The 24347-nt window shown below is 43.9% G+C and overlaps 1 protein-coding gene across 1 annotated transcript in view; it reads left to right on the top strand.

The window, feature by feature from the left end:
• The window catches only part of LOC137328125 (low choriolytic enzyme-like), a 193366-nt gene that overhangs the window by 14355 nt on the left and 154664 nt on the right, over positions 1–24347 (top strand). The window contains exons 2-4 of the mRNA XM_067994304.1: positions 13705–13846; positions 16497–16527; positions 23808–23885. Coding sequence (XP_067850405.1) covers positions 13778–13846; positions 16497–16527; positions 23808–23885 — 178 coding nt within the window. The 5' untranslated portion in view covers positions 13705–13777. The remainder of the gene's footprint in view (positions 1–13704; positions 13847–16496; positions 16528–23807; positions 23886–24347) is intronic.

The following is a 24347-nucleotide window of genomic DNA, read 5'->3' as shown; positions in this document are numbered from 1 at the left end:
TATCCCTTAACCTAAGTTCCGAGTTCACTTTAGCCAGCTGTCTTCATGCCCTCATAATTGCCCTTATTTAAGTCTAAAACACTAGTCTTAGACTTGCTCGTCTCTCCCTCAAACTGAATGGGAAATACAATCATATTGTGATCATTGCTACCTAGAGGCTCCTTTACAATGAGGTCATTAATTAATCCTGTCTCATTACACATTACCAGATCTAGAATAGCCTGCTGTCTGGTTCTAGAATGTGCTGCTCTAAGAAACTGTCCCGAAAGCACTCCATGAACTCATCTTCCAGGCTACCTTTGCCAATCAGATTCTTCCAATCTATATGTAGATTAAAATCACCCATGATTATTGCTGTTCCTTTCTCACAAGCTCCCATTATTTCTTCCTGTATACCCTGTCCTACAGTGTGGTTACTGTTAGGGGGCCTATAAACTACTCCCACAAGTGACTTCTTGCCTTTACTATTTCTTATCTCTACCCAAACTGATTCTACATCTTGGTCTTTAGAACTAAGGTCCTTTCTCTCTATTATACTCATGTCATCCTTAATTAACAGAGCTATCCCTCCACCTTTTCCTAGCTTCCTATCCTTCTGAAATGTAAAATGAATATTCAGGTTCCAGCCTTTGTCGTCTTGCAGCCATGTCTCTCTAATGGCTATCAGATGGTACATATTTATTTCTATTTGGGCTGTCAATTCATCCATTTTGTTACGAATGCTGCACGCATTCAGATACAAAGCCTTTAGTGCTGTCTTTTTTTACTATTTTTGCAACCTCTCGCCTTATCTGCACTCTTAAGTTTGCATGCTCTGTCCCTTTCTGCCACTCTCTAATTATCATTTCCCTTATTGCTACCTTGCTCTCTTGCCTTGTCTTCTTTCTTTAATTTATCACATCTTCCCTTACTTGACCCTTCGCCCCCATTATTTAGTTTAAAGCCTTCTCTACCGCCCTAGTTATACGATTCGCCAGAACACTGGCCCCATCCCAGTTCAGATGAAGGCTATCCCAATGGTACAGCTCCCACTTTGCCCAGTACTGGTGCCAGTGCCCCATGAATCGAAACCCATTTGTCCCAGACCAAACTTTGAGCCACAAATTTAATTCTCTAATCTTATTTACCCTATGCCAATTTGCTCATGGCTCAGGTAATAATCCAGTGAGTATTACCTTTTGAGGTTCTGCTTTTTATTTTAGCTCCTAGCTGTTCATACTCCCTAAGCAGAACCTACATGGACGACAACAACTGGATCCTCCCCTTCCCACTGCACGTTCCTCTCCAGCCTAGAGCCGATGTCCCAAACCCTGGCACCAGGCTGGTAACACAGCCTTCTGGATTCTCGTTCTCGGCTGCAGAGAACTACACTGTCCCCCATTCCCACACATTCCTACTAACTCCCCCTGCTTGAATGGTTTCCTGTACCATGGTGCCACGGTCAGTTTGCTCATCCACCCTGTCGCCCCTGCTTTTGTTCATACAGGCTGCAAGCATCTCAAACATGTTGGACAATTGCAAAGGCTGAGGCTCCTCCACTTCTACCTTCTCGATCCCCTTACCTGCCTCGCTCGCAGTCACGCTCTCCTGTCCCTGACCACTGACCAATTTAGACGACCTTGTCCTAAGGGGTGTGACTGCCTCCTGGAACCGGATGTCCAGGTACTTTTCCCCCTCTCTGATGTGTCGCAATGTCTTCAGCTCGGCCTCCAGCTCAATCTCTCTGAGCTGAAGCCCCTCAAGCCGCAGACACTTACTGCAGACGTGTTTGCCCTGGATCACACTGGCGTCCAGGAGCTCCCACGTTCTGCAGTTGCTAAACGTCACCTGCCCTGTCATCTTTATGATAGAGTTATACAGCACGGATAGAGGCCCTTCGGCCCATTGTGTCCGCGCCGGCCGTCAAGCCCAGTCTAATCTAATCCCATATTCCAGCATTTGGTCCGTAGCCTTGTATGCTATGGCATTTCAAGTGCTCATCCAAATGCTTCTTGAATGTTGTGAGGGTTCCTGCCTCCACAACCCTCTCAGGCAGTGAGTTCCAGACTCCAACCACCCTCTGGGTGAAAAAGTTCTTTCTCAAATCCCCTCTAAACCTCCCGCCTTTTACCTTGAATAGCTCCATCATAACCTCCTTGCTCTTATATTCTATGCCTCGGCTAATAAAGGCAAGTATCCCATATGCCTTCTTTACCACCTTATCTACCTGTTCCGCCGCCTTCAGGGATCTGTGAACTTGCACACCAAGATCCCTCTGTCTTGCCTAGGGTCTTCCCATGTGTTTGTTAATTAATTATTCTTAATAAAATGTATAATTTATATACCCTACTACTCCCAATAAGCTTTACAATTGCTAGTAAACCTTCTACTACTACTACTACTACAACAACCTTACAATTAGTAAGTTCAGCTCGTTTTGAAAGTTAAACGATTCAAAAACCCACCAACTGATTTTATCCCCGCTCTGTCTGCTGCTGTTCAGGTCCACTGCTGCTCTGCAGGAAAAGCAAAGGAGCACCTCCTTCCCCCACTTCACTGAAGTCCCACACTTACCAAACTCTAAAGTTACTCACTCTGTGCCCACTGCACTCAGTGCTGGTTGCACTCACAGGCCCCTGTATTTCTACTTTTTGTGACTCAGATGAGTCAGCCCTGCTCTGGCACTGTTACAGGAACCAGTTTAATCTAGCTAACTAATTAACTAACTACAGCAGCTCTTCAGTAGGAGAGCTTGCTTGTTTGCCTCTGCTTTAGCCTGACAATCTTTAACTTAAATTTTAAACTGTAAATTTTTAACACTTGATCTTAGTTAAAAGCTAATAGCAATTACGACTAGATTTTGAGATTAACCCTTAAAACACCCACATTTACCAAACTTCCAAGTTGCTCACTTTGTGCTTGCTGCACTCAGTATATTGCCTCTCCTTGTTCTTCCTACTGAAATGATCACTTCACATTTTTCTGTGTTAAATTTCATCTACCATGTGTCCGCCCATGCCACCGTCCTGTATATCCTCTTGAAGTCTATTACTATCCTCCTCACTGTTTACCACCCTTCCAAGTTTTGTGTCCTCTGCAAATTTTGAAATTGTGCCCTGTGTATCCAAGCCCAAGTCATTAATATATATCAGGAAAAGCAGTGGTCCCAGCACCAACCTCTGGGAAACACCACTGTACACCTCCCTCTAGTCCAGAAAACAACGGTTCACCACTACTGTTTCCTGTCACTTAGCCAATTCTGTATCCATGTTGCTACTGCCCCCTTTATTCCATGGGCCGCAATCTTGATGATAAGCCTACAATGCGGCACTTTATCAAACACCTTTTGAAAGTCCATATATACCACATCAACTGCATTGCCCTTATCTACCCTCTCTGTTACCTCATCAAAAAAACTCTATCAGGTTAGCTAAACAGGATTTGCCTTTAACAAATCCGTGCTGGCTTTCCCTAATCAATCCGTACTCGTCCAAGTGACTGTTAATTCTGTCCCGGATTATCGTTTCTAAAACTTTCCCCACCACTGAGGTTAAACTGACTTGTATATAGTTGCTGGGTTTATCCTTGCCCCATTTTTGGACAAGGGTGTAACATTTGCAATTCTCCAATCCTCTGACACCACCCCTGTATCTATGGATGTTTGGAAGCTTATTGCCAGTATCTCCACCCTTACTTCCCTCAGCAACCTAGGATGCATCCCATCTCGACTGGGTGACTTATCTACTTTAAGTACAGCTTGCCTTTCTAGTACCTCTTCTTTATCAATTTTTAACCCATCCAGTATCTCAACTATATTTTCCTTTTGTTGAGACTCTGGCAGCAGCTTCTTCCTTGGTAAAGACAGATGCAAAGCACTCATTTAGTATGCGGGCCATCCCCTCTGCCTCCATGAGTAGATCTCCTTTATGATCCCTAATTGGCCCCACTCCTCCTCTTGCTACCTGTTTACTGTTTACATGCCTGCAGCAGACTTTTGGATTCCCTTTTATGTTTGCCACCAGTCTATTCTCATACTCTATCTTTGCCCCTCTTATTTCCTTTTGCACTTCCCCTCTAAACTTTCTGCCTGGTTCTCACTTGTGTTATCAACCTGACATCTGTCATACACACTTTTTTTTCCATTTCATTTTACTCACTCTCTTTTGTCATCCAGGGAGCTCTGGCTTTAGTTGCCCTACCTTTCTGCCTCGTGGGAATGTGTCTAGACTGTATCTGAACCATCATCTCTTTAAAGGCTGCCCACTGTTCAATTACAGTTTTGCCTGCCAGTCTTTGATTCCAATTTACCTGGGCCAGATCTGTTCTCCTGCAATTGAAATTGGCACTCCTCCAATTGAGTATTTTTACTTGAGAGTGGTCCATGTCCTTTTCCATAGCTATTCTAAACCTTGTGATACTATGATCGCTGCTCCCTAAATGCTCCCCCACTGACACTTGGTCCACCTTATTCCCTAGAACCAAGTCCAGTAATGCATCCTTCCTCGTTGGGCCGGAAATGTACTGATTAAGAAAGTTATCCCGAACACATTTCTAAAATTCCTCCCCCTCTTTGCCCTTTATTATTGATGTGGAGATGCCGGTGATGGACTGGGGTTGACAATTGTAAACCATTTTACAACACCAAGTTATAGTCCAGCAATTTTATTTTAAATTCACAAGCTTTCGGAGGCTTCCTCCTTCCTCAGGTGAATATTGTGGAAATGAAATCCTCGATGAAATCTCATTTATAAATCACAGAACAATGCTTGGTGATTACAGACAGTTTTTTCAACTGCTCGTTGCCAAGGCAATCAGTGTGCAGACAGACAGGTGTCTGTCACCTGTCACGGTAACCTCTGCAAGCCATGCCAGATCATCGACAGATACCACCATCACACGAGAGGACACCACCCACCAGGTGCATGGTTCATACTCCTGTGACTCAGCCAACGTTGTCTACCTCATACGTTGCAGGAAAGGATGCCCCAGAGCATGGTACATTGGCAGACGCTGCGACAACAGATGAACGGACACCGCGCAACAATCGCCAAACAAGAGGGTTCCCTCCCAGTCGGGGAACACTTCAGCAGTCAAGGACATTCAGCCACCGACCTTCGGGTAAGCGTACTCCAAGGCGGCCTTCGAGACACACGACAACGCAAAATCATCGAGCAGAAATTGATAGCCAAGTTCCGCACCCATGAGGACGGCCTCAACCGGGATCTTGGGTTCATGTCACGCTACACGTTACCCCACCAGCGAACAAATGTTATCTTTTTAATATAACGGGTCAGTTGCTGTCTTTTCTATGTTTCTACCTCTCTATCTCTTTTTTTGGTGATTTGTATATTCGGAGACCTTGTAGGTAACACCTGTCTGTCTGCACACTGATTGCCTTGGCAACGGGCAGTTGAAAAAACTGTCTGTAATCATCAAGCATTGTTCTGTGATTTATAAATGCGATTTCATTTCGAGGATTTCATTTCCACAATATTCACCTGAGGAAGGAGGAAGCCTCCGAAAGCTTGTGAATTTAAAATAAAATTGCTGGACTATAACTTGGTGTTGTAAAATTGTTTACAATTGTCAACCCTTTATTATTGTTATCCTAGTCCATATTAGGATAGTTAAGGTCCCCAGTTATCACTACTCTATAGCTTTTGCACCTCTGTAATTTCCCTGCAAATTTGCTCCTCTATTTCCTTCCCGTTAGTTGGTGGCCTGTAGGATACACCCAGTAGTGCAATGACACCTTTTTTTTTATTCCTTAACACCAAACAAATAGATTCTGTCCTTGACCCCTTCAGGATATCCCCTCTCCCCAGTACTGCAATATTCTGCTTAATCAATACTGCCACCCCCCCTCCTTTCTTTCCTTCCTTAACTTTCATCAACACCTTGTATCCAGGAATATTTATTACCAAATCCTGCCCTTTGTTGAGCCAGGTCTCCGTTATCGCCACAACATCGTATTTGCATGTGGCTATTTGTGCCTGCAGCTCACCAATCTTGTTTACCATGCTTTGTGCATTTACGCACATGCATTGCAAACCAGTCTTAGACTTTCTTGTACTCTCCCTTAGTCAGATCCCACCTAATACATAAGAACTAGGAGCAGGCCATCTGGCCCCTCGAGCCTGCTCCGCCATTCAACAAGATCATGGCTGATCTTCTACCTCAATGCCATTTTCCTGCACTATCCCCATATCCCTTGATGTCTTTAATATCTAGAAATCTGTCTATGTTTTGAATGTACTCAATGACTGAGCCCCCACAGCCCTGTGGGGTAGAGAATTCCAAAGACTCACCACCCTCTGAGTGAAGAAATTTCTCCACATCTGAGTCCGAAATGGCCTACCCTTTATTCTGAGACTGTTTCTAGACAATCCAGCCAGGGGAAACATCCTCCTTGCATCTACCCTGTCGAGCCCTGTAAGAGTTTTGTATGTTTCAATGAGATCACCTCTCATTCTTCTAAACTCTCGAGAATGCAGGCCTAGTCTACTCAATCCCTCCTCATACAACAATCCCGCCATCCCAGGAATCAGTCTGGTGAACCTTCGCTGCACTCTCTCTGTGGCAAGTACATCCTTTCTTGGGTAAGGAGACCAAAATTGTACACAATACTCCAGGTGCGGTGGCACCAAGGCCCTATATAATTGCAGTAAGACATCTTTACTCCTGTACTCACATCCTCTTGTAATAAAGGCCAACATACCATTTGGCTTCCTAATTGCTTGCTGCATCTGTATGTTAGCATGTGCAAGGACACCCAGGTCCCTTTGAACATCAACATTTCCCAATCTTTCACCATTTAAAAAATACTCTGCATTTCTGTTTTTCCTACCAAAGTGGATAACTTCACATTTTTCCACATTATATTCCATCTACCATGTTCTTGCCCACTCACTTAGCCTGTCCATATCCCCTTGAAGCCTCTTTGCATCCTCCTCAAAACTCACATTCCCACTTAGTTTTGTGTCATCAGCAAACTTGGAAATATTACATTTGGTTCCCTCATCCAAATCATTGATATAGATTATGAATAGCTGGGGCCCAAGCACCGATCTCTGGTACCCCACTAGTCACAGTCTGCCAACCTGAAAAAGACCCGTTTATTCCTACTCTCTCTTTTCTGTCTGTTAACCAATTCTCAATTCATGCCAGTATATTACCCCCAATTCCATTTGCTCTAACTTTGCTCACCAACCTTCTGTGTGGGACCTTATCGAAAGCCTTCTGAAAATCCAAATACACCACATCCACTGGTTTCCCCCTTATCTATTCTATTAGTTACATCCTCAAAGAACTCCATTAGGTTTGTCAAACATGATTTCCCTTTCATAAATCTGTGCTAACTCTGCTAAATCCTATTATTTTCTAAGTGTCCTGTTATCACGTCCTTTATAATAGATTCTAGCTTTTTCCCTACTACTAATGTCAGGTCTGCAGTTCCCTGTTTTCTCTCCTTCCTTTCTTAAATAGTGGGGTTACATTTTCTACCCTCCAATCTGCAGGAGCTGTTCCAGAATCAATAAAACTTTGGAAGATGACAACCAATGCACCCACTATCTCTCGAGCTACCTCTTTCAAAATCCTGGGATGTAGATCATCAGGTCCTTGGAATTTATTGACTTTCAGTCCCATTAATTTCTCTAGTACTATTTTTTTTTTACTGTTATGAATTTCTTTCTGTTCCTCATTCTCGCCAGACCCTTGGTTCTTTAGTATTTCTGGGAGGTTTTTTGTGTCTTCTCCCGTGAAGACAGACACAAAGGGCTCGATTTTCGCACCCGCGATCGTGTGCGTTCGTGGCGGGGGGGGGGGGCTGCGAAAATCGGGGATTCCCGGGGCGGGTCCGGAGCCTGGCTGCAACCCGCCCCATTTCCGGGTTCCCCGCTGACATGCGCGCGCAGCCCCCGCATGTGGGACTCCTGCCGGCAATTAAAGCCGGCGGGGTGACACTTGGGGTAATTGAACAGGTACTTCAGGTTGTTTACAGACCTGATTGACCTGTTATTTTAGCAGGGATGGGATTTTGCAACTGACGGACTGTTTCCCATACTGGGGGAAACACTCCCAGTTCAAATGAACGTGTTGCAGCCTTCAGCCTGTGGCAGCTGCAAAGATCCATTTGACAGGTTGGGTGGGGGAGACCCTCATTCATTGCAGGAGGCCACTCTGTCACTTGGGACAAAGTTTGGCCTCCACCACCCTCCTCCTAACAATAAAATTCACCAACTTGCACATTTACCCCGGTGTCCAGACACATGTACCTACCTTGCGGACCCCCTCAGATGTACATCTTCTGGATGGGGGCCGCCGAAGCTGCAGTCTTGACCTCCTCTGAGAGCGAACAGCATCACCGGCCGCGCCGTCCGCCTCTGACCTGTGGAGCTCCACAACACAGTGCTGTGACACATGCACCTGCACGGCAGGAGGGAGGGCAACCACAGAGAGAGCTGCGTCGCAGAGGGCACTACCCTCGCCACAGGGTCCACAGACCGAGGATCAGCTTCCTGGACCTCTGAGCAGCAGTGCACACAGAGGCTCAGAGTCGCTCGACATGTAGTCATGGACATCTGCAGCGTCCTTCATGCCGAGCTGTTCCTGGCTGGCCCGAGCACCATCATCTTACCTGTCGCTGTCAAAGTCACCACTGCCCTCAACAACTTCTCCGCATCCTTCCAGGGTGCCACCGGGGACATCGCCGACGTCTGTCAGTCGTCTGCACAAAAGAGCCCTGCAAATACACCTACACCCATTGTGATCCTCAGGAAAGGGCATTATTGCACAAACCAGACAAGATTCACAAAGATGTGGCAGTAGTGGTGCCAATATAATATGTAATGTGAGTTGATCAGAAATTAAATATAAGTAAAAACCATGACAAACCCTCAAACACCCTTGTGTATCCCCTTCATGCTCACGACATGTTTGCCTTACGCTTCCTACTGCACATATGTGATGCATGCCCTGTGGCTGCAGCTCAGTTTGTGGCAGGTTGAGTGAGGCTGACTGAAAGAGATGCATGAGAGGGTGAGTATGAGATAGAGCCATGAGATTGCATGAGGATTGGGTTGAGTGGTAGTGGCGGGATGAGTACTGGCGAGGTGAGTAAGTGCAGGCAAGATGAGGATGAGGTTTGAGGGAGTGAGGAGTGATGTGACAGAGTAGTGTTGGCTGTGCAGAAGGAGATATGGGGTGGGGGCGGTGATGTGGCAGATTGAGTGTAGGGGAATGAGTAAGTGTACTCACTTTGGCTGACCTACTTAGGTCATTGCAGCGCCTCCTGCACTGTATGCAGGTGGGCGATATGTTGGTGGTGCAGGTGACTTCCTCTGCCACCTCAAGCCAGGCCTTCCTGGTGGCAGAGGCAGGCCGCTTCCCGCCCGCCCGCCGGTGGGGGGGAAGATCACTGACCTCCCCCTCCTCCTCACCCCATCCAATAAGAGCTGGAGTGAGGCATCATTAAACCTGGGAGCAGCCTTCCTCCTGGGCTGCTCCATGCTGTATTTTTTCCTATTTCTTGCAGCATCAGTCGGTGGAGGACTGCCCCTTTAAATCGAGCTCCTCCAGCTGACAGACCTTACTGCGCATACGCAGTCCGCCCGCCGCGCAGCTTAGCAGCGGGGAACCCGGAAGACCAGGTAAGTGGATCCAATCAGCCTGCGATTGCGCGCGGGGCAGACTGATTTCACCGGGTGCGCAATCTTTTTTTTTCCCCTAAAGGAATATATTTGTTGCAAATTATGTATTAATTCATTAAATGCTGGCCATTGCCTGTCTACCGTCATACCTTTCTAATGTAGTTCCCCAATCAACCACAGTCAACTTGTGCCTCATACCTTTGTAGTTTCCTTTGTTTAGATTTAAGACCCTAGTTTCAGATTGAACTACATCACTTTCAAACTTAATGGAGAATTCTATCATATGGTCACTCTTCCCTAAGGGCTTCTTTACAACAAGTTTATAAGTTAACCCTTTCTCATTGCACATTACTAGATCTAAAATAGCCTCTTCCCTAGTTGGTTCCTCAACATACTGATCTAGAAAACCATCTCCTATACATTCCAGGAATTCGTCCTCCACAGTGTTAGTGCTAGTTTGGTTTGCCCAAATTAAAGTTCCCCATGATTTAATGTATTACCCTTGTTACATGCACTTTTAATTTCCTGCTTTATACTGTGCCCTACATTACCAGTACTGCACTGTTACTTGCTCTAGTGCTATCTTTCTCTCCTGATCCTTTGTGCCCCTTGTTTCTCTTTTCCAATGCTACATCCTGGTGCCCATTCCCCAGCTAAATTAGTTTAACCCCCCCCACAGCACTAGCGATCCTCCCCATGAGGACATTGGTCCCAGCTCTGTTGAGGTGCAATCCGTCCGGCGTGTACAGGTCCCACCTCTTCCAGAACTGGTCCCAGTGCCCCAGGAATCTAAAGCCCTCCCTCCTGCACCATCTCTCCAGCCACGCATTCATCTGCTCTGTCTCCCTATTTCTATACTCACTAGTGCGTGGCACCGGGAGTAATCCGGAGATTACTGCCTTTTGAGGTCCTGCTTCTTAATCTCTTTGCTAACTCCTTAAAATCTGCTTGCAGGAACTCATCCCTCTTTCTACCTATGTTGTTGGTACTGATATGGACCACAACATCTGGTTGTTTACCCACCCTCCCCTGCCCTCCCCCACTCCCCACTGTTCTGCAGCCGCTCAGTGACATCAGTGACCCTGGCACCAGGGAGGCAACATAATTCTTTTCTACCCTGACATTGGTAAACCTATCAACAATATTAGTGCTGTTGTTGTGTAGTGCAAGGACTGCTATCTCAGTGATTGCTCTATTTTTTAAATATCTTCCCCCTTGACCTTTACCCCTCTACCAAATGCCAAGAAATCACTAATCTTGTTCTTGCAAATCAATACCCCTTCCTACATCCTCTCCTAACGGCCTTCACACTCAATGTTCCCTAATTCTGCACTGCCAGTTTCTAAGATTTACAAGCGGAACTCTCCCAACAGGTTCAAGTGATGAATTTCTGTAGGGGTTCCCTATTGCCCTAACTTCAGCAGAAGAGCCATGGATGCAATGGAAAAATGGAGTAAATACAATTTATATTTTTCTGTAGTTTCCGCGGCTCTTCTCCCAAAGTTACAGATGACGATCTGGCGAACTCCCAAGGAAATTCACTCCTTAATGTTTTAGCTTACTCATCTTCTACCATCCTCATCTTTTCTTGCTTTAACTTATTCCATTATCTCTCCCCTTGTACCCTCCTAATTTTTTTGATGCTGTTTGCTGCTTTGGTGCTTTCAGATTCTGTTGCCCAAATCATTTCTTCACCATGGATGTCCTGTCCATCTATATCTCCATACTTATGCTTCTTCCAGTCTCCACCCTCCTTTGCTTGGCTGAATTTGTTCTAATGCTCAACAATTACTCTTTTAACTCTATGCACTTTCTCCAGATCAAAGGTTTTGCTATAGGAACCTTCGTGATCTTGATTATACTTTTCTATAGGATATGCCTATGTAACTCAGAATTCCCTTTGTATCCTTTCCCATGTGCATTTTGGCTGTCTAAGCCCACTACTTCCGCTCCCCGTCCCGCTCGCCCGCGATTAATAATTATCGACCATCTGTCCATTTCACTCCAGGATATCCACTCACTCGTAAACGAGTCCTTTGCCATCCATAACCTTATTTTGGATGATCGTATTGGCATTCTGGCATTTACTGAATTTTGACTCGTAGGTGGCAACTCCTCCCTTACCTCAGCTTTCCTGCCTTTCGCCACCTGTCCTACTGAAACTGTAGTGGTGGTGGCATGACCCTTGTCACTAAGTCACATTTTTCCCTCATCCTCCAGTATCACCTCCTCCTTCGAGCACCTCACCCTGATCTTCTACTCTTGTTTCTCCTTTAAAATCTGTGTCATCTATTACTCCCCAAGTTTTTCTCAGAGTTGCTCCCCAAGATATCCTCCTTCTTTCTTCCATCAGCCTCTACACAAAGTGATTCTTCAACCTTGGCAATTTCAATTTTCAACTCAGCTCATCTTGTTCATTCTCTAAATTCACCATCCTCCGGTCCTCACTAAATATTTTCTATGTACACTGTCCTACCCATAATCATGCCAACCCCTCGATATTGCCATCCACTGTGGCCAATCTACACCTATGGTCTTGATCATCGATAAGGCTATGTCTGAACATTTTCATGTATCCCTCACCATCCACGTCCTCCTAATCCTTCAACCCTAAGTCTTTTCGGCATCTGGCCATGGCAAAAAAAACACCCTGCAAGTCACATCCCATCACCTTCAAGCTTCCACCTGTCTAGGATTTGGCTCTGCAGTTGTTGATTTCCTCAAGCAGTCCTCACTTCTGTGGGAGGGCAGAGAGCCGTCAGGTTTTCTAATGCTGCTGTGGAAATGTCAGTTGCAGCCAAAGATATCCTAGAATCTTGGTATTGTAGCTTCCTAGAAAAAGATGTTTTTTGTCATCAGTATATCTGAGAGGGAGATTATACCTTCATATTCTTGATCTGATATTGGTAGCCCTCTTTATCTAAGGCTAGTGGACCCTTCACAGTCCAGTTTGATAGAGATCGGTGGGGTAAAGCTGTGGAAATATTTGAAAAAGGAAGAGGATATTAAAGTCAGTGTATTTGGGTCATGGGAAACCAGTGGAGATTGAAAACGACCGGATTGTTGGGAGCATGGGACTTTGTGCAGGTGAGAAAGCAGGCCAGGCCATTCTTCGATGACGTGTAATTTGTGGAGTCTGGCTAGAAGAGTGTTAGAGAAGTCAATGCTTGAATTGATCAATCCTGAAACCCTAGTTCATGTCTTTGAGGAGGAAATAATGGCAGAAGTGGGCAATGTTGTGGAGGAGGGGAAAAAAGCAGTTTTGGTAATGGAATGGGAGGAAATTCAGCTTGGCGTAGAGCAATTTGCTACCAGGCTAAGCCTGAGGTGGTAGGCAGGGAGGTTACTGGAATGAAGACCATTGGTAGTTCAGTGCTAGTGGAAGCCAAAGAAGATGGATTTGTTTTACCAACATTAAGTTGCAAGAAAGTTTGGCTTATTCAGGGACAGATGGAGGAGGCAGAGGTAAAACTGGATGTTATCAACATGCAAATGAAAGCTGACCTCATCCTGCCTGATAACTCATTGAGGGGTAACATGTAAATGATGAGGAAGGGGGCTGAATGTGGAGCCCTGGAATACACCAAAACTACTTGCTGAGATTTTGTTTTGATACCTAATTTGAAGTGCAAATTTAATGATTCAAATACAAAAAGCTAGCAAAATATAGGTCAGTTATTAGAAATGAGCCAAATAATATTTGCATTGCAATTATATGTATTAAAATTTATTTACTTAAAGCATATTCAATAAGTTTTTTTTATATCAATCACATTAACACAACACAAAGATTTTACAATATAACTGCCATTCCCCCTGTTCATTTAGCAAAAGTATTGATCTATTATGTATCTTCTATACTTAAGTAAAGGTGGAAAAAATTAATATAACTCAAGGTACTTCTTCATTTTTTTCTTAACTGTCAATAAGATATTTAAAAAAGGTGACAATACTGTATCACAAATATAATGTAAATAGGACAATGCAATTTTTCTTTCAGTAGAGTATGGTAATTGTAATAACTATGCTTGGAATAGCTAATGAGGTTTAATTTTTTTATGTGATATTTGTTTAGAACAATTCCTCAACTCTGCCATTCTCCACATTCATACAAGGCAGATGTACAGATAACGGTGAAACAACAGAAGATGGATTTTATCCTTGGAGAGGCATTAACCTTATCCCTGATGATCATATCAAGCAGCAATCCTGTAATGGTAAGAGAAGAACATAGGAACAGGAGTAGGCCATTCAGCCCCTTGGGCCTCTTCCGCCATTCAACGAGATCATGGGTGATCTGTATCCTAACTCCATCCACTCACCTTGGCTCCATATCTCTTAATAGCCGTGGTTAACAAAAATCTATCAAATTATTAATTGAGCGAGGCATCTATTGCTGTTTGTGGGAGAGAGTTCCACCCTTTGCATGAAGTGTTTCCCAACTTCTTTCCTGAATGGCCTGGCTCTGATTTTGAGATTATGTCTTCTCTTGTCCTCGACTCCCCCACCAGTGGAAAAAGTTTCTCTCTATCTACCCTATCAATTCCTTTCAAAATCCTAAAAACCTCAATCAAATCACCTCTTAACCTTCTATATTCCAGGGAATACAAGCCTAGTTTATGTAATCTCTCCTCATAATCTAACCCTTGGAGCCCTGGTGTAACAGAATCATAGAATGGTTACAGCACAGAAGACGACCAATCAAGCCCGGGCCGGCTCTTTGTAAGTGCAAACTAGTTAGTCCCATTCCCCCGCTCTTTCCCCGTAGCCCTGCAAATTTTTTCCCTTCAAGTATTTATCCAATTACTTTTTGAAAGCCACGGTTGAATCTGCATCCACCACCCTTTCAGGCAGCGCATTCCAGATCATAACTACTTGCTGCGTGGAAAAAAAAAAGCTTTTTCCTCACATCGCCTTTGGTTCTTTTGCCAATCACCTTAAATCTGCGACCTCTGGTTCTCGACCCTTCCGCCAATGGGAACAGTTTCTCTTTATTTACTTTATCTAAGCCCTTCGTGATTTTGAACACCTCGATAAAATCTCCTCTTAATCTTCTCTGCTGAAAGGAGAACAACCCCAGTATTTATTTTGAGGTTTCTCTCGCCTGTATTGAGTGTAAAGGAGTGAGGGGCATGTTTGCCCCTCGTCAGTGAGGTCCATCCTTTGAAGGGGGAAAAGCTCAAGTTATTTTTTTGTAATACTGTTTTCTTGCTTATGTTAATTTCAGTCCTTGATTCATTATTAGTTTCTCTGGAATGTCCGGTATATTATACTCTTCCTCCACTGTAGAGACTGACACAAAGTAATTATTCAACAAGTCTGCCATTTCCTTATTTTCATTTGTAATATTACCCACATCTGTTTTTAAAGGGCCCACATCATCCTTGACTGCCCTTTCTCTTCTAATATAATTGTAAAAACTTTTTGTGTTAATCTTGTTATCCCTCAAGTTTCTTTTCTTATTCCCTTTTTGTAGCTCTTTCTATCTTTTTTAACTTCCTTTGCTGTTCTTTATATATCTTCCAGTCCCCTGGATCTACAATATTCTTTGCACTTTTGTATGCTCTTTCCTTTAGTTTTATGTTATGTCTCACCTCTTGTCGACCATGGCTGTTTTATTTGGGGTATAAACTGGTCCTGCATTAAGCTAAATTATTTTTTGAACACCTCCCATTGTTCTGCTGTAGTTTTACCTGATAACAGTTTTGACCAGTTTGCTGTCATCACTGTCTCATTCAGTTAAAGTTAACATTACCAAAATCCAGAATCTTAGTAACTGTGTTAAGTTTCTCCTTTTCAAAGCTAACATTGAATTCGATCACTGTTAGATAAATGTTCCCTTACTGTTAGATTATTAACTATTAACTGGCTCATTACTCATTACTAAACCTAGTATGGGCTGCCCTCTTGTTCCTCGAATATATTGCTCCAGAAAACTATCTTGAATGCACTCAAGAAATTCACAATCTTTCTGACTTGAGCTACTTGGCTCTTCCCAATCTATATGAAAATTAAAGTCTCCCATTAAAACAACTCTGCTTTTGCTACAAGCCTCTCTAATCTCTGAATTAATACATTCTGCCACTTCATTGCTGCTATCAGGAGGCCTGTAGATAGATAACTCTCATTAGTTTTAAGTCCTCTCTTATTCCTCAATTCTAACCATAGTCTTTGCTGATTTGCTTTCACTTACTAATGTTGTAATAGTATTTTTAATCAATAAGGCTGCCCCTCCTCTTCTTTCAGTTTCCCTATCCTTTCTAAATACCTTAAATATCCCAGGTTATAACTCCAATCATCAGCTTGTAGCCATGTCTCAGTAATGGCCACTATATCATACCCTCTAATTTACTCAGTTTATTTCTTATACTCCGTGTCTTAGTGTATGAAACTCTTATTTGAGTAAGAGACTCTAACCTGTCCTTCTGCCCTGATGCTGTCTTTCTCACACCATTTAACGTAACCTGTTTCTTATGTCACTTCTGCTGTAACTACTTCAGTTATTTTAGTATTCCCTTCACCTGAAGTATCTATATCATTGTTTGTGACCTGAACTCTACTCTTATCCCATTTTAATCTTTAAACCATCATTTTTACTATTGTTTCTGACTGAGCCCTCTCTTTCTCCTCCCTTTTCCCCCCCCCCCCCCCCCCCCCATTTATTAGTTTAAAGTCCTTTTTTACCACCCTATTTATCCTTTCCACTAGGTCCTTAGTCCCAGCCGGGTTCTGGTGCAGCATGTCCCAACGGTATAGCTCCCTTCCGTCCCAGAACTGGTGCCAATGTCCCATGAAATGGAACCCCTCCTATCAGCATTGCTTGCTTATGTGTAATTATTTTTGTAATACAAATTTCTTTTAATGCAGGTGAACAATTCAACGACAAAGACATTACAAGGTTTGTTTTTTATACAAAGTATCATTCCCAAGTATTTTCGGATTTGAAGGTAAAATTTACTTAACACAATGCCTGTTGAAATTAAAACAGGAAGTTAGGCAAAATAGGATTTTTTTTTTTAGGAAGAGGAAATCATTAAGCCCAACATCCCATCTATTTTTCATTGATTACCTACACCCCTTGTCACCAAATCCTTAAACTCTTATCTCTGCATCAAATAGATTGAATTGTCTCGATCATTTATACTGTACATTTCAATGGCCTTCCCTGGTAACTTGGTCAATTTCTATCACCCCTTAGGTGAAAAGGTTTTGCCTGATTTTCCTTCTTCCTAACCTACTAATTTTTAACTTGTAAATATAGAAACATGGAAAATAGGAGCAGGCGTATTCATTCGGTCCTTCGAGCCTGGTCCACCATTCAATAGGATCATGGCTGATCCTCTATCTCAATACCATATTCCTGCTCTCTCCCCATACCCCTTGATGCCTTTTATGTCTGGAAATCTATCTAACTCCTTCTTAAATATATTCAGTGACTTGGCCTCCACAGCCTTCTGTGGTAGTGTTCCACAGGTTCACCACCCTCTGAGTGAAGAAATTTCTTCTCATCTCAGTCCTAAATGTCCTACCCTGTATCCTGAGACTATGACCCCTTGTTCTAAATCCCCCAGCCAGGGGAAAACATCCTCCCTGCATCCAGTCTGTCTAACCCTGTCAGAATTTTATACGTTTTAATGAGATCCCCTCTCATTCTTCTAAACTCGAGTGAATACAGGCCGAGTCTCTCCTCATACGACAGTCCTGCCATCCCAGGAATCATTCTGGTGAACCTTCGCTGCACTCTCTCTGTGGCAAGTACATCCTTTCTTGGGTAAGGAGACCAAAACTGCACACAATACTCCAGGTGTGGTCTCACCAAGGCTCTGTATAACTGCAGTAAGACTTCCTTGCTCCTGTACTCACATTCTCTTGCAATGAAGACCAATATACCATTTGCCTTCCTAATTGCTTGCTGCACTTGCATGTTTGCTTTCAGTGACTGGTGTACAAGGACACCCAGGTCCCTTTGTACATCAACATTTTCCAATCTATCACCGTTTAAATAATACTCTGCCTTTCTGTTTTTCCTTCCGAAGTGGATAACTTCACATTTATCCACATTATACTCATCTGCCATTATTTGCCCACTCACTCAACTTGTCTAAATTGCTTTGAAGCCTCTTTGCATCCTCCTCACAACTCACAGTCCCACCTAGTTTTGTGTCGTCAGCAAACTTGGAAATATTACATTTGGTTCCCTCATCCAAATCATTGATATATATTGTGACTAGCTGGGTCCCAAGCACCGATCCCTGCGGTACCCCACTAGTCACTGCCTGCCTCTCCGAAAAAGACCCATTTATTCCTACTCTCTGTTTCCTGTCTGTTAACCAATTTTCAATCCATGCCAGTATATTACCCCCAATCCCATGTGCTCTAATTTTGTACACTAACCTCTTATGTGGGACTTTATCAAAGGCCTTCTGAAAATCCAAATACACCACATGCACTGGTTCTCCCTTATCTATTTTACCAGTTACAGCCTCAAAAAAAAAAATGACGATTGTATGGTCTAGTATTTGAACCCTTCACTATCACAAACAGTTTGCTTGGATCAATTTTGTCAATTCCGTTTGTATGCTTGAAAAGTTCGATTCCTCTGCACAACCATCCTATGAAAATCTGTCAAGGGACCACAACACTTTAACATTTTTTTTGTAGGCACCCTTGGTCGCTGCCTCTCTTCCTGTTTGATGTTTTTCTTTGTGGCAGCATGGCTGTCATTGTAGGCCTGCTGTGCAACTGTGCGCAGGTTCCTAATTGGAGTCATGAGCCATGTCTGGAGACGATAACCCTTATCGCCCAATAGCCAGCCTGTAACTTGGAGGACTGGTTCAAATAAAGAATGCACAGGGGACTGGCTCAGAATGAAAGAGTCGTGTCTGCTGCTGGGATAGCAGGCATAGACCTGAATGAGTCACTGCCTTTGGTTGCAAACCAGCTGTACATTTAAGGGAGTGGAATTCCTTGCGATTGATAAATATTCCAGGGTGCTGATGTGGAGCACGTAAGGTGTTGTGCGTTTAGTCAATGGGACCTTGCACCATGGGGGTGTCTACCATGTGGGCAAAACCTCGTGCTCTCTCGTCCTGCTGCTCTCTGTCAATAGGGAAGGCGATGTAAGTGTTTCTCTTGGTGTAGTGAGCCTTGGTGACCTTTTCCATACAAGGGTGCACTGCGAACTGAGATATTGCTGATGTGACCTCTTACAGCCTGAAAGGAACACATGGCATGAAATTTGAGGGCAATGGTGACCTGGACAGCCACAGGAAATGCTTTCCATGCACTGGTTTGAGGTTGAAGTTGTGGCTGCAGCAGCTGACATAACTCGGTGATAATCTCCTTGGTGAAACGAGGGTGCCTCATACATTGGTCCTCAGTGAAGTGAGGTAGGAGGATTGCTCCCTGAAGATCCTCAGTGGATATGGCCACAGTGGATATGGCCCTCCTCCTTCTCCTCCCTCTTACTGGTTGTCCTGCTCTGTGTTGCTCCCAATTGTGCTCTATTCCCAGAGGCAGCCCTTACCTGACCACCCATGTTTGCAGACTGACTATCTGATAGGCTAACAACCAGAGCAGTGCAAAGGCAGCCAAACCTCTCTTTTATGTCGAGAAAGTGAAGTCTGGAGTGGTAGAACACAGCCAAAAAGGCCTAGAAATCAAACAGTAGCCAGAAGTACTGTACCAGCAACTAACCTGTAAGTACTTAATGATTCCTTAAATATCACCTGCGAGGGTCCTTCCTGCTGGTTAGCATCCTGTTATGCTGAGCGAGGTCAGCACATGCCATCCAATCAGCTGGAGTGATCCAAAATCATGAGTGCGTCCTGCCTGCAGCAGATAATCCTCATCTTAATAAATTATTTTTAACTTTAAATGCTGCCAGCGTGCGATCATAATTCGAGCGCTATCTCCTGTACCAAAATGTCGATCCTGCCATTTTGGATCCTTAGGTGGCTGCGCAGCACCTGAAAATCAGGACTACTGGGAGGCAGTAGGGCAGTGGGATTAGTTTTTGATTACTCTAGCAAAGAGCCGGTACAACCACAATGGTCTGAATGGCCTGTTTCTCTGCTGTAAACATCTATGGTTTTATGGATGTGGAGGCTCTACAGCTGCACCAGATGACACAACTCTACTTGGTGGTGCTCAGCGATGGGAGGCTGGACAGCTGGACCTGCTGGCGTGACAGGGACCCGTGACACCTCATTGCTCAGTTTAGAATGGGAAAACTATTAAAGTGCCATCTACAGGCAGGACTGAATTGTACCTGCTAATTATTGACATTTTAATAGAAATTACATAGAAGATGCTTGCCAATTTCTTCAGTGGGGTGTGTGACCTACATATAGATTTGCACCGTATGAATCCAACTGGGGTTTGGTAGCTTACACCACATGGTGTATTGTTTCTCATTCACAGGGTAGACCATTTCTCCCACCAATAGCTGTAGCTCAGGTAAATGGCACTGTACCACTCACTCATTTCTCCTAATTTAGTGTGGTTTCAGTGGCTTTTTTTTTGGAATATCCGTGTGAGCTATGAAATCTCCAATTTAAATGAACTGATTAAACAGAATCTCTGCACAGTTTAGCTTCCTTTAGTCACTTACTTGTTCGGGGGCTGTTTTGATTGTCAAGGTGTAGTTATAGTTCTAGTCATTTATCTCATTGCTGTTTGTGGGGCATTTGGCTGCTGTGTTTGCGTACATAAGTGACTGCACTTCAAAAGTAATTAATCAGCTGTGAAGTGCTTTCCTGAGGACGTGAAAGACGCTATATAAATGCAAGTTCTTTCTTAATCCCTGTTGTCTCAAGGAAAGCCCGTACCTGCTCCTTTGTCAAAGGGATAGACTATCGTGAGAGTCTCCACTTTCATTTGTAGGTTTCTGTTTTCCACCCACCCACCAATATGGTAACCATGTTGCAATTTTGTGTTTTTAAAGAACCATTTATATTTAATGGATTCACAGACAGATGTATCCTGGTGACATTGAGAGGGAGTCTGGACCCCTTTGTAGGCCTCCATAGTATTCTTTGCAACCAGAATGGGGTTCTCCCTTTCTTTGCTTCATTACAAAATATTTGGCATTCACTGCAGCTGGTTGTGCTGAGTGCATCGGCTTGGCTGTGTTTATCAGCTATCACGTGACTAAGTAACCTAACTTGCTACCCCTAGCTTTGGACCTATATTGTTTCCCAATCAAACGTCATAATGTCACTACAACTTGTACCATTTGTTTATCCATCCAAAATGGATAATTCAGTATTACTTTTAGGTAAGGCAACTTTGCTCCGACAGTACCACTAACAAAAGCATTTCTGTAAGTACTGATCATTCTATACAAGATGCAGACATACTCAAATGAGAACATCTTGCACCATGTGAGCTGTTCATTGTTTGACCATTTCCCAAAATCAAAAGTAAACTACACTGCATTCTGTGGGATGCAGATTGTTAAATACTGTGCAATGTGCTTTAATGGCACTTGGTCTTCCTGAATATGCCTCTGCACTCCCTTGTACCAACATTCGTTCATTCTGTGTCCAGCCTTATTCCATTTGGAGAATTTAACTTTCTTGGAATCACCCTTTTAAAACCTGTAGAACTGTGCAGTCCTTCTCTTCTGGTGTTTCAATCAGTTACTTTGTTCAGTGAAGTGCCAGAGACCACATAAAGATAATTGTAAACAATTTTACAACACCAAGTTATAGTCCAGCAATTTTATTTTAAATTCACAAGCTTTCGGAGACTTCCTCCTTCCTCAGGTAAATGTTTCAGGAGCTCCTTGAAGCCTACGCATTTATACATATAGAACAATACATGGTGTTTACAGACTGCCCCTGCAACTGCCCGTTGCCAAGGCAATCACCGTGTTCAGACAGAGAGGTGTCACCTGCAGAACCCCCGAATACACATTCAACAAAAAAACAAACAGGGAAAAAAAACAGAGAAAAAAAAAAGAGAGAGGCAGAAACATCCGGAAGGCAGAGAGAGCCAGCAAATGACCCATTATATTAAAAACAGATAACATTTGTTCGCTGGTGGGGTAACGTGTAGCGTGACATGAACCCAAGATCCCGGTTGAGGCCGTCCTCATGGGTGCGGAACTTGGCTATCAATTTCTGCTCGACGATTTTGCGTTGTCGTGTGTCTCGAAGGCCGCCTTGGAGTACGCTTACCCGAAGGTCGGTGGATGAATGTCCATGACTGCTGAAGTGTTCCCCGACTGGGAGGGAACCCTCCTGTTTGGCGATTGTTGCGCGGTGTCCGTTCATCCGTTGTCGCAGCGTCTGCATGGTCTCGCCAATGTACCATGCTCTGGGGCATCCTTTCCTGCAACGTATGAGGTAGACAACGTTGGCCGAGTCACAGGAGTATGAACCATGCACCTGGTGGGTGGTGTCCTCTCGTGTGATGGTGGTATCTGTGTCGATGATCTGGCATGTCTTGCAGAGGTCGTCCAGTACTTCCCCGGAGCGGAGAAACTACGCCATGTTCTCCGCAGCCTTCAACATGTCATCAATGAGGACAAACACCTCGCTATGGCCATCCCCACACCTCCACTACTCGCCTTTAAACAGCCACCCAACCTCAAACAGACCATCGTTCGCAGCAAATTACCTAGCTTTCAAGAGAACAGCGTCCACGACGCCACACAACCCTGCCACGGTAACCTCTGCAAGATATGCCAGATCATCGACACAGATACCACCATCACACGAGAGGACACCACCCACCAGGTACATGGTTCATACTCCTGTGACTCGGCCAACGTTGTCTACCTCATACGTTGCAGGAAAGGATGCCCCAGAGCATGGTACATTGGCGAGACCATGCAGACGCTGCGACAACGGATGAACGGACACCGCGCAACAATCGCCAAACAGGAGGGTTCCCTCCCAGTCGGGGAACACTTCAGCAGTCATGGACATTCATCCACCGACCTTCGGGTAAGCGTACTCCAAGGCGGCCTTCGAGACACACGACAACGCAAAATCGTTGAGCAGAAATTGATAGCCAAGTTCCGCACCCATGAGGACGGCCTCAACCGGGATCTTGGGTTCATGTCACGCTACACGTTACCCCACCAGCGAACAAATGTTATCTGTTTTTAATATAATGGGTCATTTGCTGGCTCTCTCTGCCTTCCGGATGTTTCTGCCTCTCTCTCTTTTTTTTTTCTCTTTTTTTTCCCTGTTTGTTTTTTTGTTGAATGTGTATTCGGGGGTTCTGCAGGTGACACCTCTCTGTCTGAACACGGTGATTGCCTTGGCAACGGGCAGTTGCAGGGGCAGTCTGTGAACACCATGTATTGTTCTATATGTATAAATGCGTAGGCTTCAAGGAGCTCCTGAAACATTTACCTGAGGAAGGAGGAAGTCTCCGAAAGCTTGTGAATTTAAAATAAAATTGCTGGACTATAACTTGGTGTTGTAAAATTGTTTACAATTGTCAACCCCAGTCCATCACCGGCATCTCCACATCACATAAAGATAGGCTTTCTTGGCCATCTCATTAGAGGTTTTTGATTCCTGAACCAGCAGCCAAAGCCTTAAATCTACTGAAACTGCTTCTAAAAAGTGATCATTTAATAATATATTAAATTGATTGAAAGTCATTAGATTTTCTCCCTCAAGCAACAGTTCCCACATGCCTTGCATTTCAATTGCTTTTTAGAATTACGATCATTGGCTTATGTAGCATTTTAAATTGATGTTTCAGGAGTGAGAATAAAATTGCTGATTTAATTTACTTTAAATCTCACTTGAACCTCTGATCATCTTGGGTTGCATGCCTCAGTGTCGCATCAAGGATATATTTATGTACTATGATTTTGCAACATGATGCTCCATTGAATTGTGGCTAATTGTGATTGGACATGAGTTTGTGTTTAATTTTCAAAACTGAAATGTCTTTTTCTTGGCCATGATGTCGGGAGGAATTGTTGTGCATAGATAATGCTTCTTGCTCAGGAAATTGATGGACACATGCTCTCTTGTGCACTTTGTAGAGGACTGAGGGAAGGCAGGTCACCTGCTTTCCATTAAAGAATGATGTGGCATGAAATGGAGAGTTCAGGTCTGGCATGGAGGAATGAAAAAGGAAGGGATAAATATTTGCTTAAAATGAGGGGAATAAATTAGGAAACTAAATACAGTTATTATTGATTTTCAGGTGACTTGAAAGAAAAAGTTCAAGACTTCACTGAGGTGGATGTGTTTACCAGAATTGTAGATGTTAACCAAGGGCTGGGTAAGAATCAAACAATTGCTTTTTTTTAGGAGAATGTGTGTGTAACCCAATGTTTAGCAAAATAGGATACAATGAAACATTAAGAAAGTGCCTCATTGGTGAATGCATTGCCCAAATCGGAACTGAGCCATACAAACTGGAAATCTTTGGTTAGATCCCTGCTTTGCGCTGAATTAGCTGGTCTTAGTGGGGTGGTGGACAAGGCAGAATAAGTCTCAGCACCCATAGACTAGGGAGGGAACAAATCAATTTGATTGCTCATGGCTGAAAGCTACAGAAAATAACGAAGATGATTATTGAAGTTAGAGGAGAATTTCACCAGTTTTCTCCCCTTGCCTTCTTTCCTCAAGGCATTACTTCCTGGGGTATAGTTCCACAGGCACTGATCGCTCTCCAGTACCTTGTCCAAATGGCCACTATTCTATTCATGCATGAGCCTTGAAAGTGGGGGTTGGCAGACAT

The sequence above is a fragment of the Heptranchias perlo genome, chromosome 12, assembly GCF_035084215.1.
Source record: "Heptranchias perlo isolate sHepPer1 chromosome 12, sHepPer1.hap1, whole genome shotgun sequence".
NCBI classification, from domain to species: Eukaryota; Metazoa; Chordata; class Chondrichthyes; order Hexanchiformes; family Hexanchidae; genus Heptranchias; species Heptranchias perlo.
Note: the sequence above shows the minus strand (reverse complement) of the source record. Positions and strands in the feature narration are given on the sequence as shown.